Consider the following 19,014-nt stretch of genomic DNA (forward strand, 5'->3'; position numbering starts at 1 on the left):
GTGGGTAGATTTTTTCCCCCCTAATTCTTTCTCACAATAATCTCAAGTAGGCACATTATTTTAAGTGGGTAACAATGATTATTAATCCAAACTTGGGTCCAGGATCCATTTCCTTTCTTTTCCTGTCATGATCACTACAGCTGTGTGTTTAACTTTGGAGGGACAACCACTTCTCTGAGCCTTGGGTCTTTGTCAAATGAAGGTGCTACGTGACAGCACCCATGATGGCTGTCCATGTGAGGACAGAGAAGAGAATCATCTAGAGAGCTCTGGTGGCCTAGTGCGTAAGTTGTGCTGCCACCCCAGAGGCAGATGGTTCAAATCTACCAGCTGCTCTGAGGAAGAAAGATAAACAATCTCCTCCTGCCTCTGAAAACCTGCTGCAGGGTCAGCTGAGTCAATTCTGACTCGATGGCACATAACAACCTAACAAGAAGAAAGTGGGGAAAGGAGAGAAATGATGGTAACATTTGAGTAGTTTAACTCAGAAAGAAGGCTCAAGACTAGGGAGAAGTGAAGGGTAGAATAAAGAAAGGATGAGCCAGTTAGAAATTTCCCTTCAGTCTTCTCGGTTCCAATAATTCCAGTTTACTTAATAGCAAAGTAAACTAAATGTCCAAGACTATGTGGTATGTCTCAACAGGTCCTGGGACCCAGAGGACCACCACCTCATCCCTTTTCCATTCACGCCACATATGCCAGCTTCAGATGTTGTCTAGTTGAGATCTGTAGGGCTCCTGCTCCTAGAGTCCAAGTTCACCATACCCATACCTTCCCACTATGATCATTAAAGAGACACACACAAGTGTAAAAGCCATGTTTCTAATTATCCTCAATGCAACAGACACAAAATGGACAGCCACTGCCTGCTAGAAGCCAGGGGGACAGTTCTTGATCCACGTGACTCCCAGGGTGGAGAGCAGCGGGGGGATCCTTGGTCTTGGGATACAGATTGGGTGTTAACAGTCACAGAGCAGATTTCCTGAGATGTCTTCTGGAAGAAGGGCTGCTGAGTCACCATTGACTAGAGCGAGTGGCAGGAGTGGGGACAGACCACGTCCATGCAGCACCTACAGACCCCCTGGGCTAGTTCCTCCAATATGTCCCCGATGCTGGCTCAGTCCTGTCTGCACCTACTTCTAGATCCAAAGAGGTGGTCAGTTTCTGCCCAGAGACTCCTGGCAATGCTGAGGGGCATATGCTCCTCTGCCACCTGCCCACCCTCACAAGAAGGCAGGCTGGAGGCTGGGACCTACCTCACCAGCATGAGCTAACCAGGACCTGGAATTTCTGGGGTCAGATTCTATGTAGGGGGTGAGGGGAAAGGTTGTGCTGATGTAAGGAGTCTCAGCAACCTACCCACACCCCCTGTTATGGCTGGGTCGTGGGCCCCTCCCTCTTACCCCCTTTAGCCATACTGTTCCTGCTGAAAGCAGGGAGCCCAGAACCTCTACCCATTCCTCAGGACAAACAATGATTTGCCAACACTTTTGGACCCTGATGCAGCTTGTGCCAACTAGTCTATGAAGCCCATACAAATGTGAGCATCTCCCCCTCCCAGGCAGCCCCAGGCCCCGGATGGCGTGACAAGAATGCAGGTCTGTGCCAGATGGGGCATGTGCCTGGCAGGCCTGCTTGGGCGTGGGACTGGAAGTGGGGGTGGGGCAAGTTGAGAAATGAGATGCAGGCTGAAGGGTCCCTCCCCTCTCCTGTGGACTATCCGCGAGTCGAGTCTTCTCTGTTGACAAACCAGCTGGCTTCATTCACATCTCAGGAACAAAAACCTGTATTTAAGTAGTCAATTCCAGAGATCTGGACTAAAGAGAGCAGAGATGTAAGGTTAGCACTCGCTCTGGGAGGAGGGTGCCCAACTGCCTCCTCAGGGGCAGACTGGGCCCCTAGTGCTCCTGGCAGTGGGAAAGCTGAGCTGGCTGCCAGCTCTGGCCTCCGCCCTGGATTCATTCCTGTCCTGGCTCAGATCTGTGGATGGGACTCATCCAGTATGTTGTCCTTAAAGCAGGATCGGGGACAGATCTGCTGGGAGAAAGCAAATGGTGAGCAGACGGAGAAAGGACAGGATTCCCTTTTATATCTTTTCATTATTTCCATCTCCCAGCCAAATACAGCTGTACTGGATTACAGCTGGACCCAAAGCCTGTGGCCTCAGGGTATGCCATGATGGGCCCACCAGCGCCCCTTACCTGGAATGGTTTGCTTATCCCCACCACAGAACGTAGATTGTTGCTATAATAACAGAGGAGAAACTTATCCTTGGTCTCAGGGATATTGTTGGTGTTGATGTATACCTAGAAGGATAGTCAGGAATAGTGAGTCCATGGTCCTGGGCACCAAACAGCTCACCAATTACCCAGTCCCCTGTTCCTTCTAGAAGACAGAGGAGTATTCAGGAAAGACCCCATGTTTGGGATGTGAAATAATTGTCTTAGGAGGGAGAAGGTACCTTGTTCAACCCTTCACAGACAGAGACCTGGTTGTCCCCAACCCAGACGTAGGTAATGTAGTCATTGATGTGTCGCAGCCCCACCTGTAGGGGACCATCAGGGTGGTCAATGGTCTAGAAGAACAAGGAACCTACAGCAGGTCCTATCAAGAAGATCTCATTCCTGGTCCAGCCATCATAACTTCCCTCCTCCCAATGCCAGCCCCTGGGTGAACAAGGTTCCCCTGAGTGGTTGAGAGTGAAGTGAACCCCTCAGTCTCTCTGCCCAGGCCTGTGAGGTCCCCAGAAAGACAACCAGAGTGTGTATGTGGCTGCTACCCCCTTGCCTCACCCACGACATCACCTTGTACAGTCCGATCCAGTCCCAGGGGCTGCTGAGGAAGTCTGGGGCCAAGGAGTAGCTGATCACCATGTCGTTCTCCATGGTCCACAGGCCCTCAGGGCTCAGGGTGATTAACGGGGCAGTGAGCAACGGCTTCATCTACACACAGGGGTGGGAAAGGGTTGGATGGAATCCCTTACCATCACTCCCCTATGAAGAGACTGTCCCGTGCCCTTCCAGAGTGAGGGGAGGGGTCACTCCAGCGGAATGGGTATAGAACTCTCCTAGGCTGTCCTCAAACATATTGACCTTGACTGACCACCTGGAAAGAGAAAGGTCCCTGCCAGGGTGGAGGGGGCCGAGAGCACGGTGGTTAACACAGGAAGTCAAGTGCTGAGAGGTTTAAGAAAGAAGCTGGATAGCTGTTTTCAGGTCTCTAGCATTCCTGACTCAAAGGACCAAATCTAGTTGTGGGGTATAAGGGGGTGACTCTGGTGAGAGCAGCTATAAGAATTTGAAAGGCCACAACAGTACAGAGAAACTAGTAGAAAAAGGACATTGAAGGGGCAGCCAGCAGCCTGAAGGAGGTGAACATTGCCTTAGTCATTAGATGGCAAGATACAAGGATGACGGGAGCTCCCTTTGAAACTCAATCCAGATAAGTTTAGGACTAATAAAAGGAAGTCCTATTTCACACAGTAGGTAATAAGCGTAATGGAATCATTAGCCCCAAGGGAAGTGCAGAGGAGAAATGGAAACCTATTCACAAATGGTTTGAATGTGGTTTTGATAGACAGAGCCATCAACGTCTCCTTAGTACTGAGATACCTGACCTGGGAGGAAAGTCAATCATGTCCTCCTATAGGTGTCCCCAGGGGATGAGGTGATATCAGAGGCCAGGGCTGGTGGGGTTTAGGGATGTGGCCCCGTAAGGCAGTCCCTGTGCAAAGAGCTCCAGAGCTCGGAAGTTCACCTCTAAGTCAAAGGTGCCAGTGACAGGCTTATGGTCACTGATGTAGTACATCATGTGGCTGACGTAGTTCCTCAGAGACAGGGAGAAATGGGGGGCCAGTGGACTAGGGGTACACAGCTTAGCCTGGGGCTGCCGCTTCAACCTCCAAAGAATGCGGTCGGTCCACGCAGGCTTGCGTTTCTTCTCACTGGGAATAGGAGAGAAAATAATGAGGAAAAGGTCCATATGAGATCGGGAAGGTACCCTCCAGGCTGCTGGAGTCCCCCTGCTAGCTGGGCCAGAGATGAAGTGAGGACTCCAACAGGCGGGAGGCGGCCTTTGGAATCAAAGGCCTCTGTCACCTCAGTTCAGGCGACATTTTTATGAATCACATTGTGATTCTAGAAACATTCCATTTCAAAGCTTTGCTTTTTTGAACACAAGCAGCGGTGGATCCAAGAAATTAAGATTTGAAATTTACAAAGCAAGAGCTTGAATTTGGCTGCCTCATTTATGAAATGCATGTCCTTTGGGGAAAGGAAAAATTTATGGAGTGCTTATTATGTGCTCTGGCAGCCTCATGGGTAAAGAGTTGTGCTGCCAACTTAAAGGCAGATATTTCAAATCCACCAGCTACTCTGAGGGAGAAATCCTCTCATGTGATTTACTGCCTCTGAAAACCCACTGGAGGGTCAGTTCTGACTTGACACCAATGAGTGTGAAATGTTTTTTGTTTTGTTTTGTTTTTTTAATACAGTGTCCCAAAGACCAGTACTGTTATCATTCACTCTTCACGGATGGCAAAACTGAGACTTAGAGGAGTCAGGAATCAAGGCCAGGTAACCTGACCACACAGCATATGCTCCTAAGCACCAATCCAAACCCCCCTTGGGCCTGTTTTCTCAGCTGTGAAATAGAGATAATGAGTAGTTACCTCTCAGGGTTGCTGAGATGATGAAATGAGACAAAGCGTAAAAAGACCCAGCACAGTACCTTGTACACCCTCCCCAGACACTGCCAACTATGATTCTTTGTTCTTAAGAGTCAACTGAGACCTGTCGGATGTTCAATGACCAGCTTCCCTGATGTGCATGAGGGAGAGACTGCCCAGCCTTGGAGACAGGAATGCCCTTCTCTGTTAGGAAAATGAAGTCTCCCAAAGATGGACAAGTCACTGATTCCTGACCCAGCCCAGCCCAACCAGCCACTAAGACATTCTCTAAGTCGGTCTGGGCCTTCCAAGTGGAGACCATCAGCCCTGAGACCGGGAACTGGTGACAGAAAGGGCAATGGCTATTTCTGGGTCCTCTTTACCTGGTATAGGCTTCCCTTTCTTGAATGAACCACAAAATAGTAAACTCTGATCCGATGATTTCTTATTTTTAGCCCTGAAGGAGTCTTCATTGCGAGAACATTGTGAGAATAAAGCTTAAGTCCCAAGGTATGGCTTTGGAGGTGCTCAAGTGTCTGGCCTACCTTATTAGCTCCCAACACCTTCTCACACTCTCTCACCCTCTAGCCACTCTCTCAGGACTTTCCTCCTGTAGTCTGCCGCCTCGAACACCCTTCCTTATCCAGAAACATCCCAATTCCAATGTTGCTTTTGTCATAAAGCTGCTCCTGATTTCAACATTTGAACCCTCAAAGCATTTATTTAATGTTAATACTTATATAACCTGCGTGATGCAGATGACACAACCCTGCATGCTGAAACTGAGGACGACCTGAAGGTTTTGCTGTAGAAAGGTGGTCAAGGACTGCAACCTTCAATATGGATTGAAGCTCAGCATCTTGAAGACAAAGTTTCTCACTTCCAATTGGAAGCATCATGACAGATAGCAAAGAGATTGTGACTGTTAACAGCTTTAGTTTGCTTGGTTCCACAATCAACACTCTCGGTACTGGCAGCCAGGAAATCAAATCAAAAGACAAACTGCATTGGGAAAGTCTGCAGTCAGGGACTTCTCCAGAGTACTGAAGAGCAACGATGTCAATCTATAGACTAAGGTACACCTGATCCAGGACAGTCTTCACAATTACTTTGCTATGTGTCAGAAGGCTGGAAAACTATTAGGGATGCCTTTAAACTGTGGTGCTGGAGAAGAGTATTCATTATATCATGGACTGCCAGGAGAATAAACAGGTTCATCCTACATCCTACAGAGGGTGAAACCAGGCTACTCCTTGGAGGCAAGGATTCTGAGGCTTCATCTGACATACTTTGGGCATGGCAAGGAGGAACCAGTCCTTGGAGAGGAACATCATGCTGGAAAGGGTGGAGGGACAGTGTATGAGAGGAAGACCCTTGATGAGATGAATTGATTCAGTGACTGGGTTAATGAGGGTAAGTGTGTCAGAGACACATAGAGTTGCTATGAGTCACAAGTGACTCGATGGCACATAACAACAATTTATACAACTACATTATACTGTAATTTTCTGTGTCCCAGCAAGCTTATCAGTCAGTTTGTGAACTCTTGCAAGCAAGAACAGGCTTCCAGACTCTACTCTGTATTTTTAACACTAGTACTGAGCCTGGGCACAACCTGGTGAGCACATCCAGGGCAGCATCTGGGGCCAACTGACTGAAGAGATTTTTATTTCTTTTCATTCCAAAAAAGGTGACCTGACAAGAGGGTGGAAATTATCAAACAGTATCACTAATATCATACGCAAGCAATATCTTGCTGAAGATTATCCAAAAACGAATGGAACAGTACAGCAACAGAAAACTGCAAAAAATATAAGCTGGGTTTAGAAGAGGTTGTGGCACAAGGGACATTATTGCCAGTGTCAGATGGATTGTGGAAAAAAACAAAGAGTATCAGAGGAATGTCTATCTGTGTTTCATTGATTAAGCAAAGGTATTTATTTGACTGTGTGGATCACAACAAATTGTGGCTAACCTTGAGAAGAATAGGAATCCAAGAACACTTGACTGTACTCATAAGAAACTTATACTTGGACCAGGAAGCAGTCCTCAGAACACAGCAAGGAAACACTGCATGGTTCAAAAATCAGGAAAGGAGTGCATTGGTGATGTGTCGGGTCTCCATACTTTTTCAATCTGTATGCAGAACAGATCATTCAGGAGGCTGAGCTTTATGAGGAAGACTGTGGCATCAGGATTGGAGAAGACACATCAACAACCTGAGATATGCAGATGCATATACCTTGCTTGCCAAAACTGAGGAGGACCTGAAATGTTTGCTGGAGAATGTTAAGGACTGTAGCCTTCAATATAGATTAAAGTTTAACATCAAAAAGACAAAAGATTCTCACTACTAGGCCAGCTGGCAGCACCATGATAGATGGAGAATAGATTAACAATTTCACCTTGCTTGGCTCCACACTTTTGGCACCAGCAGCCAGAAAATCAAAAGATGAATTGCATTGGGGAAGTTTGCTGTCAGGGATCCAAAGTGCTAAAGTCTAGGGACTAAGGTGTGCCTGATCTAGGCCATGGTCTTCCCAACTACTTGCTATATACATCAGACAGCTGGAAATGAGTAAGGATGACAGAAGAAGAATTGAAGCCTTTGAGCTGTGGTGCTCTTTGAGAAGAGTACTGAACAGATCATAGACTGCCAAGAGAATAAACAGGTCTGTCTTGGAGAGGGTGAAAAAGCTTTTCCTTGGAGGCAAGGATTTTGAAGCTCCATCTCAAACTTTGGGCACGTGGCCAGGAGGGACCAGTCTTTGGAGAAGGATATCATGCTGGGAAGGGTGGAAGGACAGCACAGGAGATGAAGACCCCGAATGAGATGGATTGATACAGTGATGGGGGTAGGTGTGTCGGAGTTAGACAGACTGGCTCAGGACAGGGCAGGCTTCAGAGCTGCTGTACATAGTGTCGCTATGAGTCACAGGTGACAACAACAACAACAACTGAGCCTGCAACAACTGAGCCTGCGACATAGCAGATAACAGTAAACTTCTTATGAAATCCAAGTAGGCTAAAGACCCTTAATTAAGGTCAAGCTCTCTACTCAATGCCCAGCTGACCTTAATGTAGTGAGTTCTGGTGGTAAATATTCCAGTGATGGTGGCAAAATGGCACCAAGGTAGTGAGTTCTGCCTCTGACACTGGAGCCTCTGACACTGGAGGAAGGCTTGCTCTGTTAATTAAGAGCTATGCTTGGGTAAGTGACTTCACCTACCTAAACCTCAGCTTCTTTAACTGTAAGATGGGGTGATAACAGTACTTACTTCAAAGAGCAATGGTGAGGAGTAAGTAAATTAAGATGAGTCAAGGGAGTGGTCAAGAAATAGTAACTCTGGCTAAACCACCCACCCTCTGTGGCTCCTTGGCTCACTCTTCTGAGCTGTATTCAGAGGACATGAGAATGTTCTATCCCTATCTGAGGTAACAGATATTGAACCCGAGACCACTTTGGACATTCAGGGCCCAGAGACGCTTAAAGTGGCAATGACCTAAACTAATACACACACTTCTGTCAGGACCCTTCCCGATTACACATCTTCCCTATTACGGTTCACAGCCCGCGCTGCCGTCATGTCAGGGCCCTTCCTGATGTTCCGACCACAGCCTCTCTCCTTCCTTCCAGGATCTCGCCTGTTCTTGTCCATGGCCTGGTCCAGGCTCAGCACTGGACATCTGGGAGGTACATTCTTTTCACTGTTATTTACTGATATCAAGAGCTGCTAGCTGAAAGGATGTGCCTCTCTGGTGGGTCAAATCCACCAGCAGCTCCTGGAGAGAAAGATGGGCAATCTCTTACCGTGTGATTTACAATCTCCAAAAATCTACTGGAGGTTAAGCTATGAGTCGGTTCCGACTCGACAGCAATGACTCAATGGCTGACTTTTGACAATTATCCACAGGGCAACTGAGCACAAGCCAAACAAGAACTGCATGGAGCTTATGACTGACAAACAAAAGAAATGAAGTGTACAAATTAAATATTAAGTATATGCTCCCAGTTCCTTATTTATAATCTTAATCCTTAAAAATGGGTTCCTTGTGTGTGCCAGGCATTATTCCAACCTTCTAGGCCAGGTCACATTTTTTTGTGCTATAGTAAGAAAATAAGGTTTAGAGGTCCCCAGTCCAGATGCAAGCCAAATGTTTGCCCAAGCTAGCAGCTGAGAGCCGACAAACTCCATGTTCCTTCCACTGTCTTCCCCAATTTGCCTCATCTATCATCTGTCACAGAAGCAAGAACTGCTTTGCAGAACACACCGCCAGAGCAGGGTCTTGCTAATGCTATTAGGCTGGATGGCCTTAATTTTCAGGACAAGACTTTTTATGAAGATGGACTGGAATGTTTTCTACTTTCAAAATATTAAAACCAAGGATGGTTTTGCTATGTGTTAGGATGCAAGACTCTAGAAAACTGAGTTAATTTATTGACAATTTCATTTTAGGGTATAAAAGTACAAAAGCACTTTGCCCTTCGGTGATTTTTGCCTCTCTGGCCCCCGGTTAACTTGCCAAGCATTTTATATCTCAGGTCTGTACTAGACTGATCACAACAATATCCTCTTCTCAGGGCCCAGCAGAGAGAGTTACTAGGCCCATGACACTGACTGTAACAAAACCCTCCTGCCAATCCCTGACTCTAACAGGATTTCCCGCCCTCAGCCCTTTTACCTGCCTCTGTAATAGAGCTGATCCCGTTTCTCATTACATCTTGGCTCAGGGGTACCGCAGTGGCTAACTGAAGCTGTGCACCGAGTGTGGCACGCAATGTGCCCTTCATTACTTTGTGCAGCTGGGATACACCAGTTTCCTGGCTGCGTCAGGCCCGAGACTCAAGGTGCCTCTCAATAGTGCTGCTGACTGGAATACTCATCTAGCTCCTTTCTGCCTTCTTCAAGATGTTCCCCTTGACAACAGCTCTGACTGGCCCCAGCTGGCTTCAGCCAACCACCTCCTTGCCACCAGCTCCAACCTCCTTTGACATTTTCGTGCCTGGTTCTGGGATTCTTCTACTAGCCAGCTACTGGGCTTACTAGTGTTTACTTGGCTCGCTTGCCCTGGGTGGGTCCCTCAACTAGACTGGCTGGTTGCTCCCTAATTACAGTGTCGTTTTCTTTTGTTCTCCTGGTTCTCCATTCAAGCATGTGCCAGGCACTGTGCCACATATCAGGGGTGGTCATAAATCAGAGTGTCTGCTTCCTGGGCATTCGAACAAGGGCAGCACGCTGTGTCTTAAAGGCAACACTGGAAGAATAGTGTGGATGAGGCATGGAGGCAGTGTTAGGGCAGGATCGGCCTCACTCTTGGGGACACTTGTTTTCCCAGCAGAGAGCATGTCGGAATTGGGTTTTCAATGATGAATACTCTTCTGATCAGACAACAATGTCTCTGTTCCCTAAGCACAGGCTCAGACCCTGCCCACTACAGGAATGCTTAGCTGCCTCTGGACCCCGCTCCAGCTCACAATGTTTCCGTTTTGATGTCCTTCCCTCCTGCCTTGACATTCCTTTACTTCCTGGGCTCCTGGGCTCGAGCTGGCAATGGTGAAAGCTCGTGAGGCTGGAGTTATACAGACTTGAGTTCTAATTTGTGCTGATCTGGAGGTGCTCTGTTACTGCCTTATTGAGACATTCTCAGAGATTCCATTTCTTTATTTGTAAAAAAAATCAATACTGACAGTGCTTACTGACCGGGGCCATGGAAAGCAGCAAAGCGACCCATGTGAAGCCCTTTGCACACATGCTAAGCGCCCAATGATGTAAGTCACATCAGCTATTATGAGCAAACCAGTTACTGTCTACTCCTTAGTCAAGGTTGCTGTATGGACCTTCACTTTTTGTTGCAGGTACAAAGACTGGGGGAGAGTTCAGAAGCATGGTAGGCCACAAAATCCAGAGAAATCGAGTGTGAGTTCCAGCTCGACCACCTCTTAGGATGAGCCAACTGGGGAAGCCCTTAACCTCTCCAGCTCCCTACCTGCTGTTAGCCATTTGCTGATTCTAGCACCAGCTGTTTATGACTATGAAGTCTTTGTGACCTCCGTCCTGTTCCAGGGCAAAAGGACACCTGACTATATAGCTTATTTCTGCTGCAAGTGAGGTTTAGTAGTTGACTGGTAAAGGGTCCTAAGGTCTATCTCTCCTGCCCACAGCCTTCCCTCTCACCTCCTTCAGTACTGCTCAGGCTGGCTCTGTCCCCAATGTTCACTGCCTCCTCCTGTGGGACTGCCTTAGTCATAACTTGACCCCATCTTGCTCCAACTCTTTTTTTTTTCTCCACACTCTTAAAATGGTTCAACCTCATTCCCCTTCCTTGGTGAGGCTGTTTTGGCTCTGCTGTATCTCCTCCAAATACATTTCATTAAGACTTGACTGTTGAGATACCAACTCATCAGCTAAATGTCCAGAGGCCTATGCTGCCCTGCAGGTACCATCTCTGTAAGACAGTCCTGGTGGGAGGAACCAAGAAGCTGCCTGCCATAAAATGAGGGGTTCTTCCTCTTCTTCAAGGAGATTACGGTCCTTACCCAAGGTTGAGTCAGCGTTCTGCTGTCAGAGCTGCTTCTGCCTCCCTGTCTAAGCTCTAATTTTAGTGGTTACCTGGCCTCTTTCTAGCATCTTAGAAAGGTTTTAATTATGACCTGAAGACATGAGTCTACAATAGACTTACTAACTAGTGCTTACTGGTGCCAGGCACTGAGCTAAGCATATGCAAATCTCATTCAATTGTCAGCCCTATGAAATTGGTATTGTTACCCTCATGTACAGATGATAAATCTGAGGCTTAAATACTTTGCTCAAAGTCATAGAATCATAAAACCAGTGAGGTGCAGAGCTGTCTTGCTAACCATCAGATGCACTATTTTTGTGTTGTTCCCCACCAAAGACTTCATCACTGAATACTACACTACTTCATCTTCCTCAGACAGGACAAGCCAGGAGTACTTAGTTCCATTAACTGGCTGAGCTTTCTGATCCTGCTGGTTATCAGAAGGTCCTGCAAAGTGGGGATGGGGTTCCAAATATGCTGAAATAGAATTCCTCCCAATACAGGAGTCAGCTGACAATACCCCTTGAAATGTAGAAGAGGATTATGCCACACTGGAGGCCTTTTTCTGGCACATAATGACCTTGGAATGAGATTGAATGATGTCTCATTACTAATATCTGGTCAGAGTACCGCCTTTACCAGCACCAGCTCTCACCACCTCTGTTCTCTGAGGACAATCTGGAACAACTTCCACAGCCAGCAGCTCCCAAGGGGACAGGAGGCACCATCCCAGAGAAGTAATGGCTGCACCTATTCCCGCTTTCCTGACATTTTTACTCTGAGGTAGCTCCCACTGCCACTAGTATGGACCCGATCCCACTTCCTAGCAAGGCCTCCTCACCTGGTGTCATAGTTGCTGGAGTTCCGATCAAATTTGTATGTGGGTGGAAAGAGCAGGGGACCCTCCTGGAACTCCCGGAGCAGTGGGTCATGTTTCTTGACAATGCTGAGCTGTGGAGAAAATCAAAGGTGCCATCTCTCGATGGTCCTAACCCAACACACAGTGCCATTCTCCAGTCAAAGGCTCACACAGGCCATCACACATGAACAAGAGTGACACAACACCACTTCACTTCATCATCCCCACCTCGTGAACGCAGCTGCCTATCCTTTCCCAGTTCAGGACCTGACTATGAATTCTCTCTCTCTAGGAGCTTTCAGTAAGCCCTGGTGGTGTAAAGTGTAACCTACTGGGCTACTAATGGAAAGGTCAATGGTTTAAATTCAGCAGGTGCTCCAGGGGAAAAAGACGAGAGATTCCTAGCCTTGGGTACTAGATGGAGGGTCGTTACAAGTCAGACTGAGTGGATGAGATTAGGGGTTTCTGGTCTGTTTTAGGAGCCATTAGCAGCTTAGCATATGTCAGAGAAGAAAGATAAGGTAGCCAGGGTTCCCTAAATGGGAGTATCTCATCATCCAGGAGACAAGCCTGGGGATGGGGAAAAATGACATAATGTGGTGGGTATTTAATATGTAACAACCTGACAGGTGGGCTGCTCTAAGGCAGTTCGGCAGAGGGTGAGGAGGCAGGGCTACGAGTGAGCTAACACATGGTGTAGTGTTAAGGTGGGTCAAAGGCCTTCTCTCTCCCTAAATGCATTCAGCAGCTGCGTCCCAGCTCCTCCAGGTAAAGACCAGGTGCTGACAGGACTGGCCATCCCACCCCAGGTGCAAAACCCTGCTACGCTCCTGCCTGGGAACAGGGATATAGGAGTCTGGGAAAGGAGAACAGCCTTTGGGAAACCTGAACCCCTATCTCTGCAGCACGTCAGGCCACAGGCTCAGCCCACCCCTTAGGGTCCTCCCTCACACCATACCTGATCCTTCTCCCACAGCTCACGGTAGCTCTGGTTTTTGATGGATTCCCGAACAAAGTGCAACCCAAACTCCTCGATTCGAAAATTCATGTCTCCGAACCAAATAATGAGGCTTCAGAAAGAAAGGAGGGCAGCCTGAGTGTCTGTGATGAAGTCAGAGGAGGGAGGCATAGGAGACTCAGACTTGCTCATCCCAGGGCTTCTGGAGTGGAAAGCTCCAGGGGCAGCAGCTAGGAGGCCGTCTGCTGGGACAGGCTGTAATCAAGTGAAGCCAAGGGCATAGGCCCAACAGGACTATTCTCATGGCTCCTACACCAAGAGACCAGAATACCAGAACAAATACAGAGCATGATGTAATTGTCCCTTCCTCTCCCTCCACTGGCGAACCTACAAAGGCTCAGAAACAGCCTTCGGTAACCTCAGTAACCATAAGATCTTGACTTGGGATATTCAGAAGTCAGTACGGAGGGGCTGATGAAAGCAAAAGGGAGATTCCTGAGCCAGGCAGGCAAAGCTATGCGTAGGAGGGCAGATAGGGAATCAGGAAAGGGCTGGGAGAGGTGGGAGACAACACCCGCTGAGTCTGGCTTTGGCCAGGGAGACAACTAGCCTAGTCACTGGGGGGCGGGTTGGGGGGCAGGAGCTGCAGCAGTTTGCAACTCTGTGCTCACTCATGGTCCAGGATGTTAGGGATGTCACCCTCAAAATTCTGCATCTCCAGGATTCGGTCAAAGTGCTCGAGCCGTTGGTCATTGTTGGCCAGGTGCGGGGGCAGGTGGCAGTTGATGATGCTGATATAATAGCCGTAAAGCTTCAGGCAGATGTTGACTCCCCCTTTATTCCCCTAGTAGGATATGTGGGCAGAAGGGTGGGAACTGTTCTGGGTTGGACACACCTCTCTTTCCCTACTTGAGGTCTGAGGGAAGATAATCTCATCTCCCCCAGGCCCTCCCAGGGTAATCTCTCCATCCAGAGCCCTGCTAGCCCAACTGGAGGTCTCAGGGCTAATGAGGCCCCTCTGAGGTGGGAGGAAGACTTAGTTGGCAGGGCAGTGGCCTGTAGAGAGTTCAAATGTTCATTTCTCTTTTTCCCTCTGGAGAGCTCTAAGGCAACCAGCCCTTCCCAGCCCAGGGGCAGGAGACCTTCCCAGCTCAAGAGTCAGGTAACAGCTCAGTCCTTACCCAGTACCCGAAGAGGCCGGTAGGGGTGGATTTGGTGGAGAGGATCTGGATAAAGGGCAAATGCTGATGTTTGGCAAAGATCAGTAAGAGGAGCCCCTGCATGCGGACACAGGAGACCTGCAGGAGAGTGGGGACCATGGTCATTCACTGAACAGCACAGTCTGAGTGTGTGCTTGAGTCTCAGCTGTCAAATGATATATTCTGGGAACTGAACAGGCTTCAGTTTTAGCTCTCGGATTTGGGAGGAAGGGAGAGGAGGCGAGGCTTCCCAGACACCCTGTCACCAGGAGGGCTTTGCTTTTCAGTTCCCACCCCTATTGGGCATGTCTACTATATACACTTCTCCCTTCTGAAAATCCTCCGGGTGCTCTTGGGCTGCCACCTATGCTGGCAGGGTCTCAAGGAAAAACATGGCTACTCAGGAGAGGGCTAAGGAGGCCTTGAAGTTAGTCAGGTCTGGGACCAAATCTTGTCCCTGACTTAGCATTTGCTATCGAGTGTATTTCTTGGCGTGTTCTCTCATTGATATGCAGGGACAGTACTATTGCATAGCTTTTGTAAAGAATAACTGGCAGCTGTTGTTTTTCTACTAAAAGGATGCTTCAGGGTAAATACAGGAAGGAACATGAGCACACGTTCTAGGTGCTGGGAGTATACTACAACTTGTTTAGGGGTAATGACAGGGGTGTATACATACGAAAAAGTTCACCAGACTGTACACTTAATATTTGTACATATCTTTTCATATATTATACCTGCTCACAAAACAAGTTTAAATCAATGTGTTGCCTCCCTCAAATAAATGTAACCTGTGGGAAGCTGACAGTCAAGAAGTCAGCATAGAAGTGAGTTGTGAAGACTCTTGTTAGTAAAAATATCTGTTATCTAATGAAATACTTTCTATGCATTATTCTACTTGATTGCTCATGCTAGCCCTGCAGGAATCACTGGCCTTTTTTGAGACGAGGGAGCTTGAGGCTCAGGGAGGTGAAGGAACGGGTAGGATGACCTAGCGGGTGGCATCAGAGGATGAGGATGGCCCAAATTCCCACTGTCTGAGGCCATGGGGGTGGGGTGAGGCTAGGCTGTAGCCAGTGACTGACTCTCCTAGGTTCAGGCTGTCTACATCCACCACCTGAGTAGTTGTTTCCGGACCGTGAGGTGCAGAGGCCAAGGAGGAAATCCCCGGGTGGGGAGCATGTACTGGGGCCTTCCAGGAATTATGAAACATGATCCCACAGGCCAGGGCGTCCCGGCACAGTGAAGGCGTTAAAGCAGGGAGAACCCCAAATCTAGGATGGAGTGAGGAAAGGAGCAGAAGCTGGGGTTGGTCGAGGTTACTAAAAAAAGGTATCCTAAACCCCTCCTCTTGTCTTCTATCCATTCTATTTACAGGCTTGTATGACAAGAACTGAAGAAGGGATGAAATATGAGACTGACTCTCAGGTTTGGGACTGAAGTGAGGGAACAGAACAAGACTCTTAACCTTAACCCACAGAACAATTTGGGTTACTGAACTCCACCAGTCATTCTGTGGAGGAGTAGGATGTAAGGTGTAAGGTGGAGGTGTAAGGTACAGGAAGGGGCAGGGAGAAAAGATGGAGTTATGGGAAGTTCCAGTAGGAGGAGCTATGGAAGAGATTGAAGGGAGGTAGCTGGGAGTCTAAGAACAGGCTAAGAGTCAGCCTCAAGCTTTTCCACCTATGGCTTGCAAATTACCACTCAAAAAAAGGTTGCAAACAGAGCTCTCCTTTCCACCCCAATTCTTGGCTGGAAGAAGGAAGGGCATATCCACTTTGGGTTGCAGGACCTGAGTCTGGCTTTCCAAACTCAGGAGACTGTTTGGGTGGAATGGGTTGTGTCCTAGCCACAGTTGAGCTAATTTCCTTGGCTTAGCTCCATTCTAATTCCCTGCCAGCCAGCCAAAGCATGAGGCAGCCTGAAGGACTGGAAGGGGAGTAGGTGGTGAGAGAAGTGGTTCTGTTTTCTCCAGAGAACACAGCTCTCTGAACAGACCTCTGAGTTTGAACTGAAGGGAGCCTAGGGCACAGAGACCGGAAGTTTCTAGCCACAGCAGCAAAATAAAATCTTCTATTTTCTCCTAGCTCATCACTTAAGGAGCTCTGGTGACCTAGTGGGCAGGATGATGCACTGTCAACTCAAAGGCAGGTGGTTCAAATTCACTAGCTGCTCTGAGGTTGCAGCCTGACTTGCTTCCTCTGAAAACCCACTTTGAAGGTCAGTTATGAGTCAGTTCTAACTCTATGTCAATGAGATTGAGTGAGTGAGCTCTGTAAATTAGCACAATGGAATTCTCCTGAGTGGTCTGAAGACTACCTACCTATGGATGAGAATAAATGGAATGCTGGTGTTTCCAAGAAACAGCCTACTGGGTATAAAGATAAGAAGTGTGTGTTCAGGGTAGAAACAAAATAGAGAGCTACCAACCTAGAGCCTTCCTAGGGCTTTGCCTACAGTCTACAGTCTAAAGTATATTGAGCCCTCAGCCTGAGAAATTTTCCTTTATAACTATCTCCCTTCCTCTAACCTTAGGCTCCTGGGAAACTGACGTATGTGTTCCTAGGACAGGAGGATGCCCTGTCACCAGCAGGAGAGCAATGGGATTCTGTCAGTCTCAGAGCTCATGAGTATAACAATAAAGCACAGTAGTTAAGGATAAGGGTTATGAAGTCAGAAAGATTAAAATTCCAGACAGCTTGTGTGACCTTTTTCATGTAACCTCTGGCCATGATTTTATCTTCTATTTCAAGAAGGTTGTTAACATTTTTAAATAACATATTTAAATATTTAATATTTATTTAAGTATTAAATTTATTTATTATTTGTTTAAGTATTTTATTTGTAATGTTACCACAAAGCAAGCATTTGGTAAACGGTAACAATTGTTATCCAATTCGGAAATCTCAGCTAGATGTGTGAGGGGAGATTGGAGGCTAGGTGGAGGGTAGGCCCTGTAGTGTTAACAAGATTTGCTGCACCTCCCCTAGGAATTTTCCTAAGCTGAAAAATATCAAGGTGCTAAACTAGCCCCTTGGGTCCACTCAGCTCCAGCTACTTTGGAAAGCCACAGGCAAGCAGCAGCCCCAGGTAACCAAGTACAACAGAGATTTCAGCCTGTAAATAAATGGAGGAGCAATGTGAAGCCAGAGCGGGAGAAAGAAGACCATATCAGATCAATGACTAGGGGCTGGTTAGTGCAGAGAGGCGGGATACATTTCCCCATCACAGATGAACGTGTAAATTACCTTGATGAAGCTCAGTGGGGAAAGCACATCCATGAAGAAACTGCTCCATGGGTCTTCAAAAGCAGTGTCAGAAAGAAGGCTTATGATCCCAGAGTTCATTTCCTGCAAACTGACCACCCTAGGTCAGAGGTTCTACCTCTGACCTGGAGGATGCTGCCTCTGCCCCATTTAAGGTGTGCCTGACATTTAGGTTCTGGGTTCTCTCCCCCCCTTCCTGTCAGGCTCCATTCCCTTCTCACTGTTGACTCAAGAGCAGAGATACTGGACCAGACCTGATACAGGCCTGAAAGCTGCTAGCCTTCAGACTCCAGAGCAAGGGAGGGCAGTCACAGCGGTTCCCCACAGGGACAAGAGGTTATCTCACCTGACCTCAGGTGTAGAGATGGGTGAAGTGGCTCTGCAAACACCTACCCAATGACATACATGTCCAGATCCAGGTTCTCGTTCAGCTGAAGCAAGTCACTGAGGTCTTGAGGGGGTGCTGCAGAGGCTACGTTCCACGTGACAACATGTATGCTATGGAGGGGACACAAAAGTTGGTCATGGAAGGAGGAGAATAAGATCTCATCCTGGCAATGGCAAGGAGTCTAGGCCTGTTAATGGCTGTACCTGTATCCAATGCAGTTATAGAGATGAATGTGAAATTCTGTATTTGGCAATAGGAATAGAGGCAATGAGAATAAGTCATTTATTTCCCCCCCACCTTTTGTTTCTGGTAAGAATCCTCACTCTGGATGGCTCTGCCACGCAGGTTTACAGCTGCTCACACTTGGAAGTGCTGGTGTTACTCCAGCAGAGCTGCCAAATGGCATAGGGGAGAGGTAGAACATCACCTTGATTTCATCAGCTCTTCCAGCCACCCAAACCTCAGCAATCGTTTGTGGTCCACATGGCAAGTCCTCATTCTCACTCTCTCAACCCAAGGGTCCTGAAACCAACAGGAGGATCTGGGAGGCTCCGTTCTCCCCTGATGAGAAGTCTCAGGACTACAAAAACCACCACATTCCCTTCCTCACAGATCCTGGAACCAATCCTATTAAGCACTTGGGGTCTAAGGAGAAACAGCTAAGTAAAAGGATTGGTTCTCAACATTTCTCTGAAGCATCTACTCTCCTTCGGGAAAACTCATCATCTGGGTAACATTCTCTACCACAACTTTATACAATCCCAGTGGCTCTGGTGGCCTAGTGGCAAGAAGTTGCGCTGCAATCCCAAAGGCAAACAGTTCAAACACACCAGCTGTTTCACAGGCAAAAAACGGGCAATCTCCTCTCATGCAAATTTATTGTCTCTGAAAACATGCTGGAGGGTCAGCTGTATGTCAGTTCCAACCCAAAGGCACACAATAACAACAACAAAGGAAGCAATGGCACTTGGTCAACTGCTCTCAGTGACACTGGATCCCACCAGAGGCTCAGGGGAAGGAGGGATGTGGGGATATCATTAACTGAATTGCCACAGCAACACACCAAAGAAGCCCAGACTGGGGTGAGCACAGAGCAGGAAGGAAGGGGATGCAAACC

The 19,014-nt window shown here is 47.8% G+C and overlaps 1 protein-coding gene across 1 annotated transcript; it reads right to left on the minus strand.

The window, feature by feature from the left end:
* Nucleotides 1–1,974: 1,974 nt before the first annotated feature.
* INPP5K (inositol polyphosphate-5-phosphatase K) lies at nucleotides 1,975–18,000 on the minus strand. The gene is made up of 11 exons (XM_006891017.1): nucleotides 17,903–18,000; nucleotides 17,492–17,600; nucleotides 14,226–14,342; nucleotides 13,716–13,888; nucleotides 13,045–13,156; nucleotides 12,069–12,178; nucleotides 3,757–3,943; nucleotides 2,805–2,942; nucleotides 2,462–2,545; nucleotides 2,202–2,306; nucleotides 1,975–2,034 (listed from the first exon to the last, which is right to left on the minus strand). Exons 1-11 carry the CDS (start codon nucleotides 17,914–17,916, stop codon nucleotides 1,975–1,977), a joined length of 1,209 nt encoding a protein of 402 aa, XP_006891079.1. The 5' UTR covers nucleotides 17,917–18,000.
* Between the last annotated feature and the right edge of the window lie 1,014 nt (nucleotides 18,001–19,014).

This window comes from Elephantulus edwardii, unplaced genomic scaffold, assembly GCF_000299155.1.
Source record: "Elephantulus edwardii isolate Elephantulus edwardi_28Jun2011 unplaced genomic scaffold, EleEdw1.0 scaffold00094, whole genome shotgun sequence".
Taxonomy (NCBI): Eukaryota; Metazoa; Chordata; class Mammalia; order Macroscelidea; family Macroscelididae; genus Elephantulus; species Elephantulus edwardii.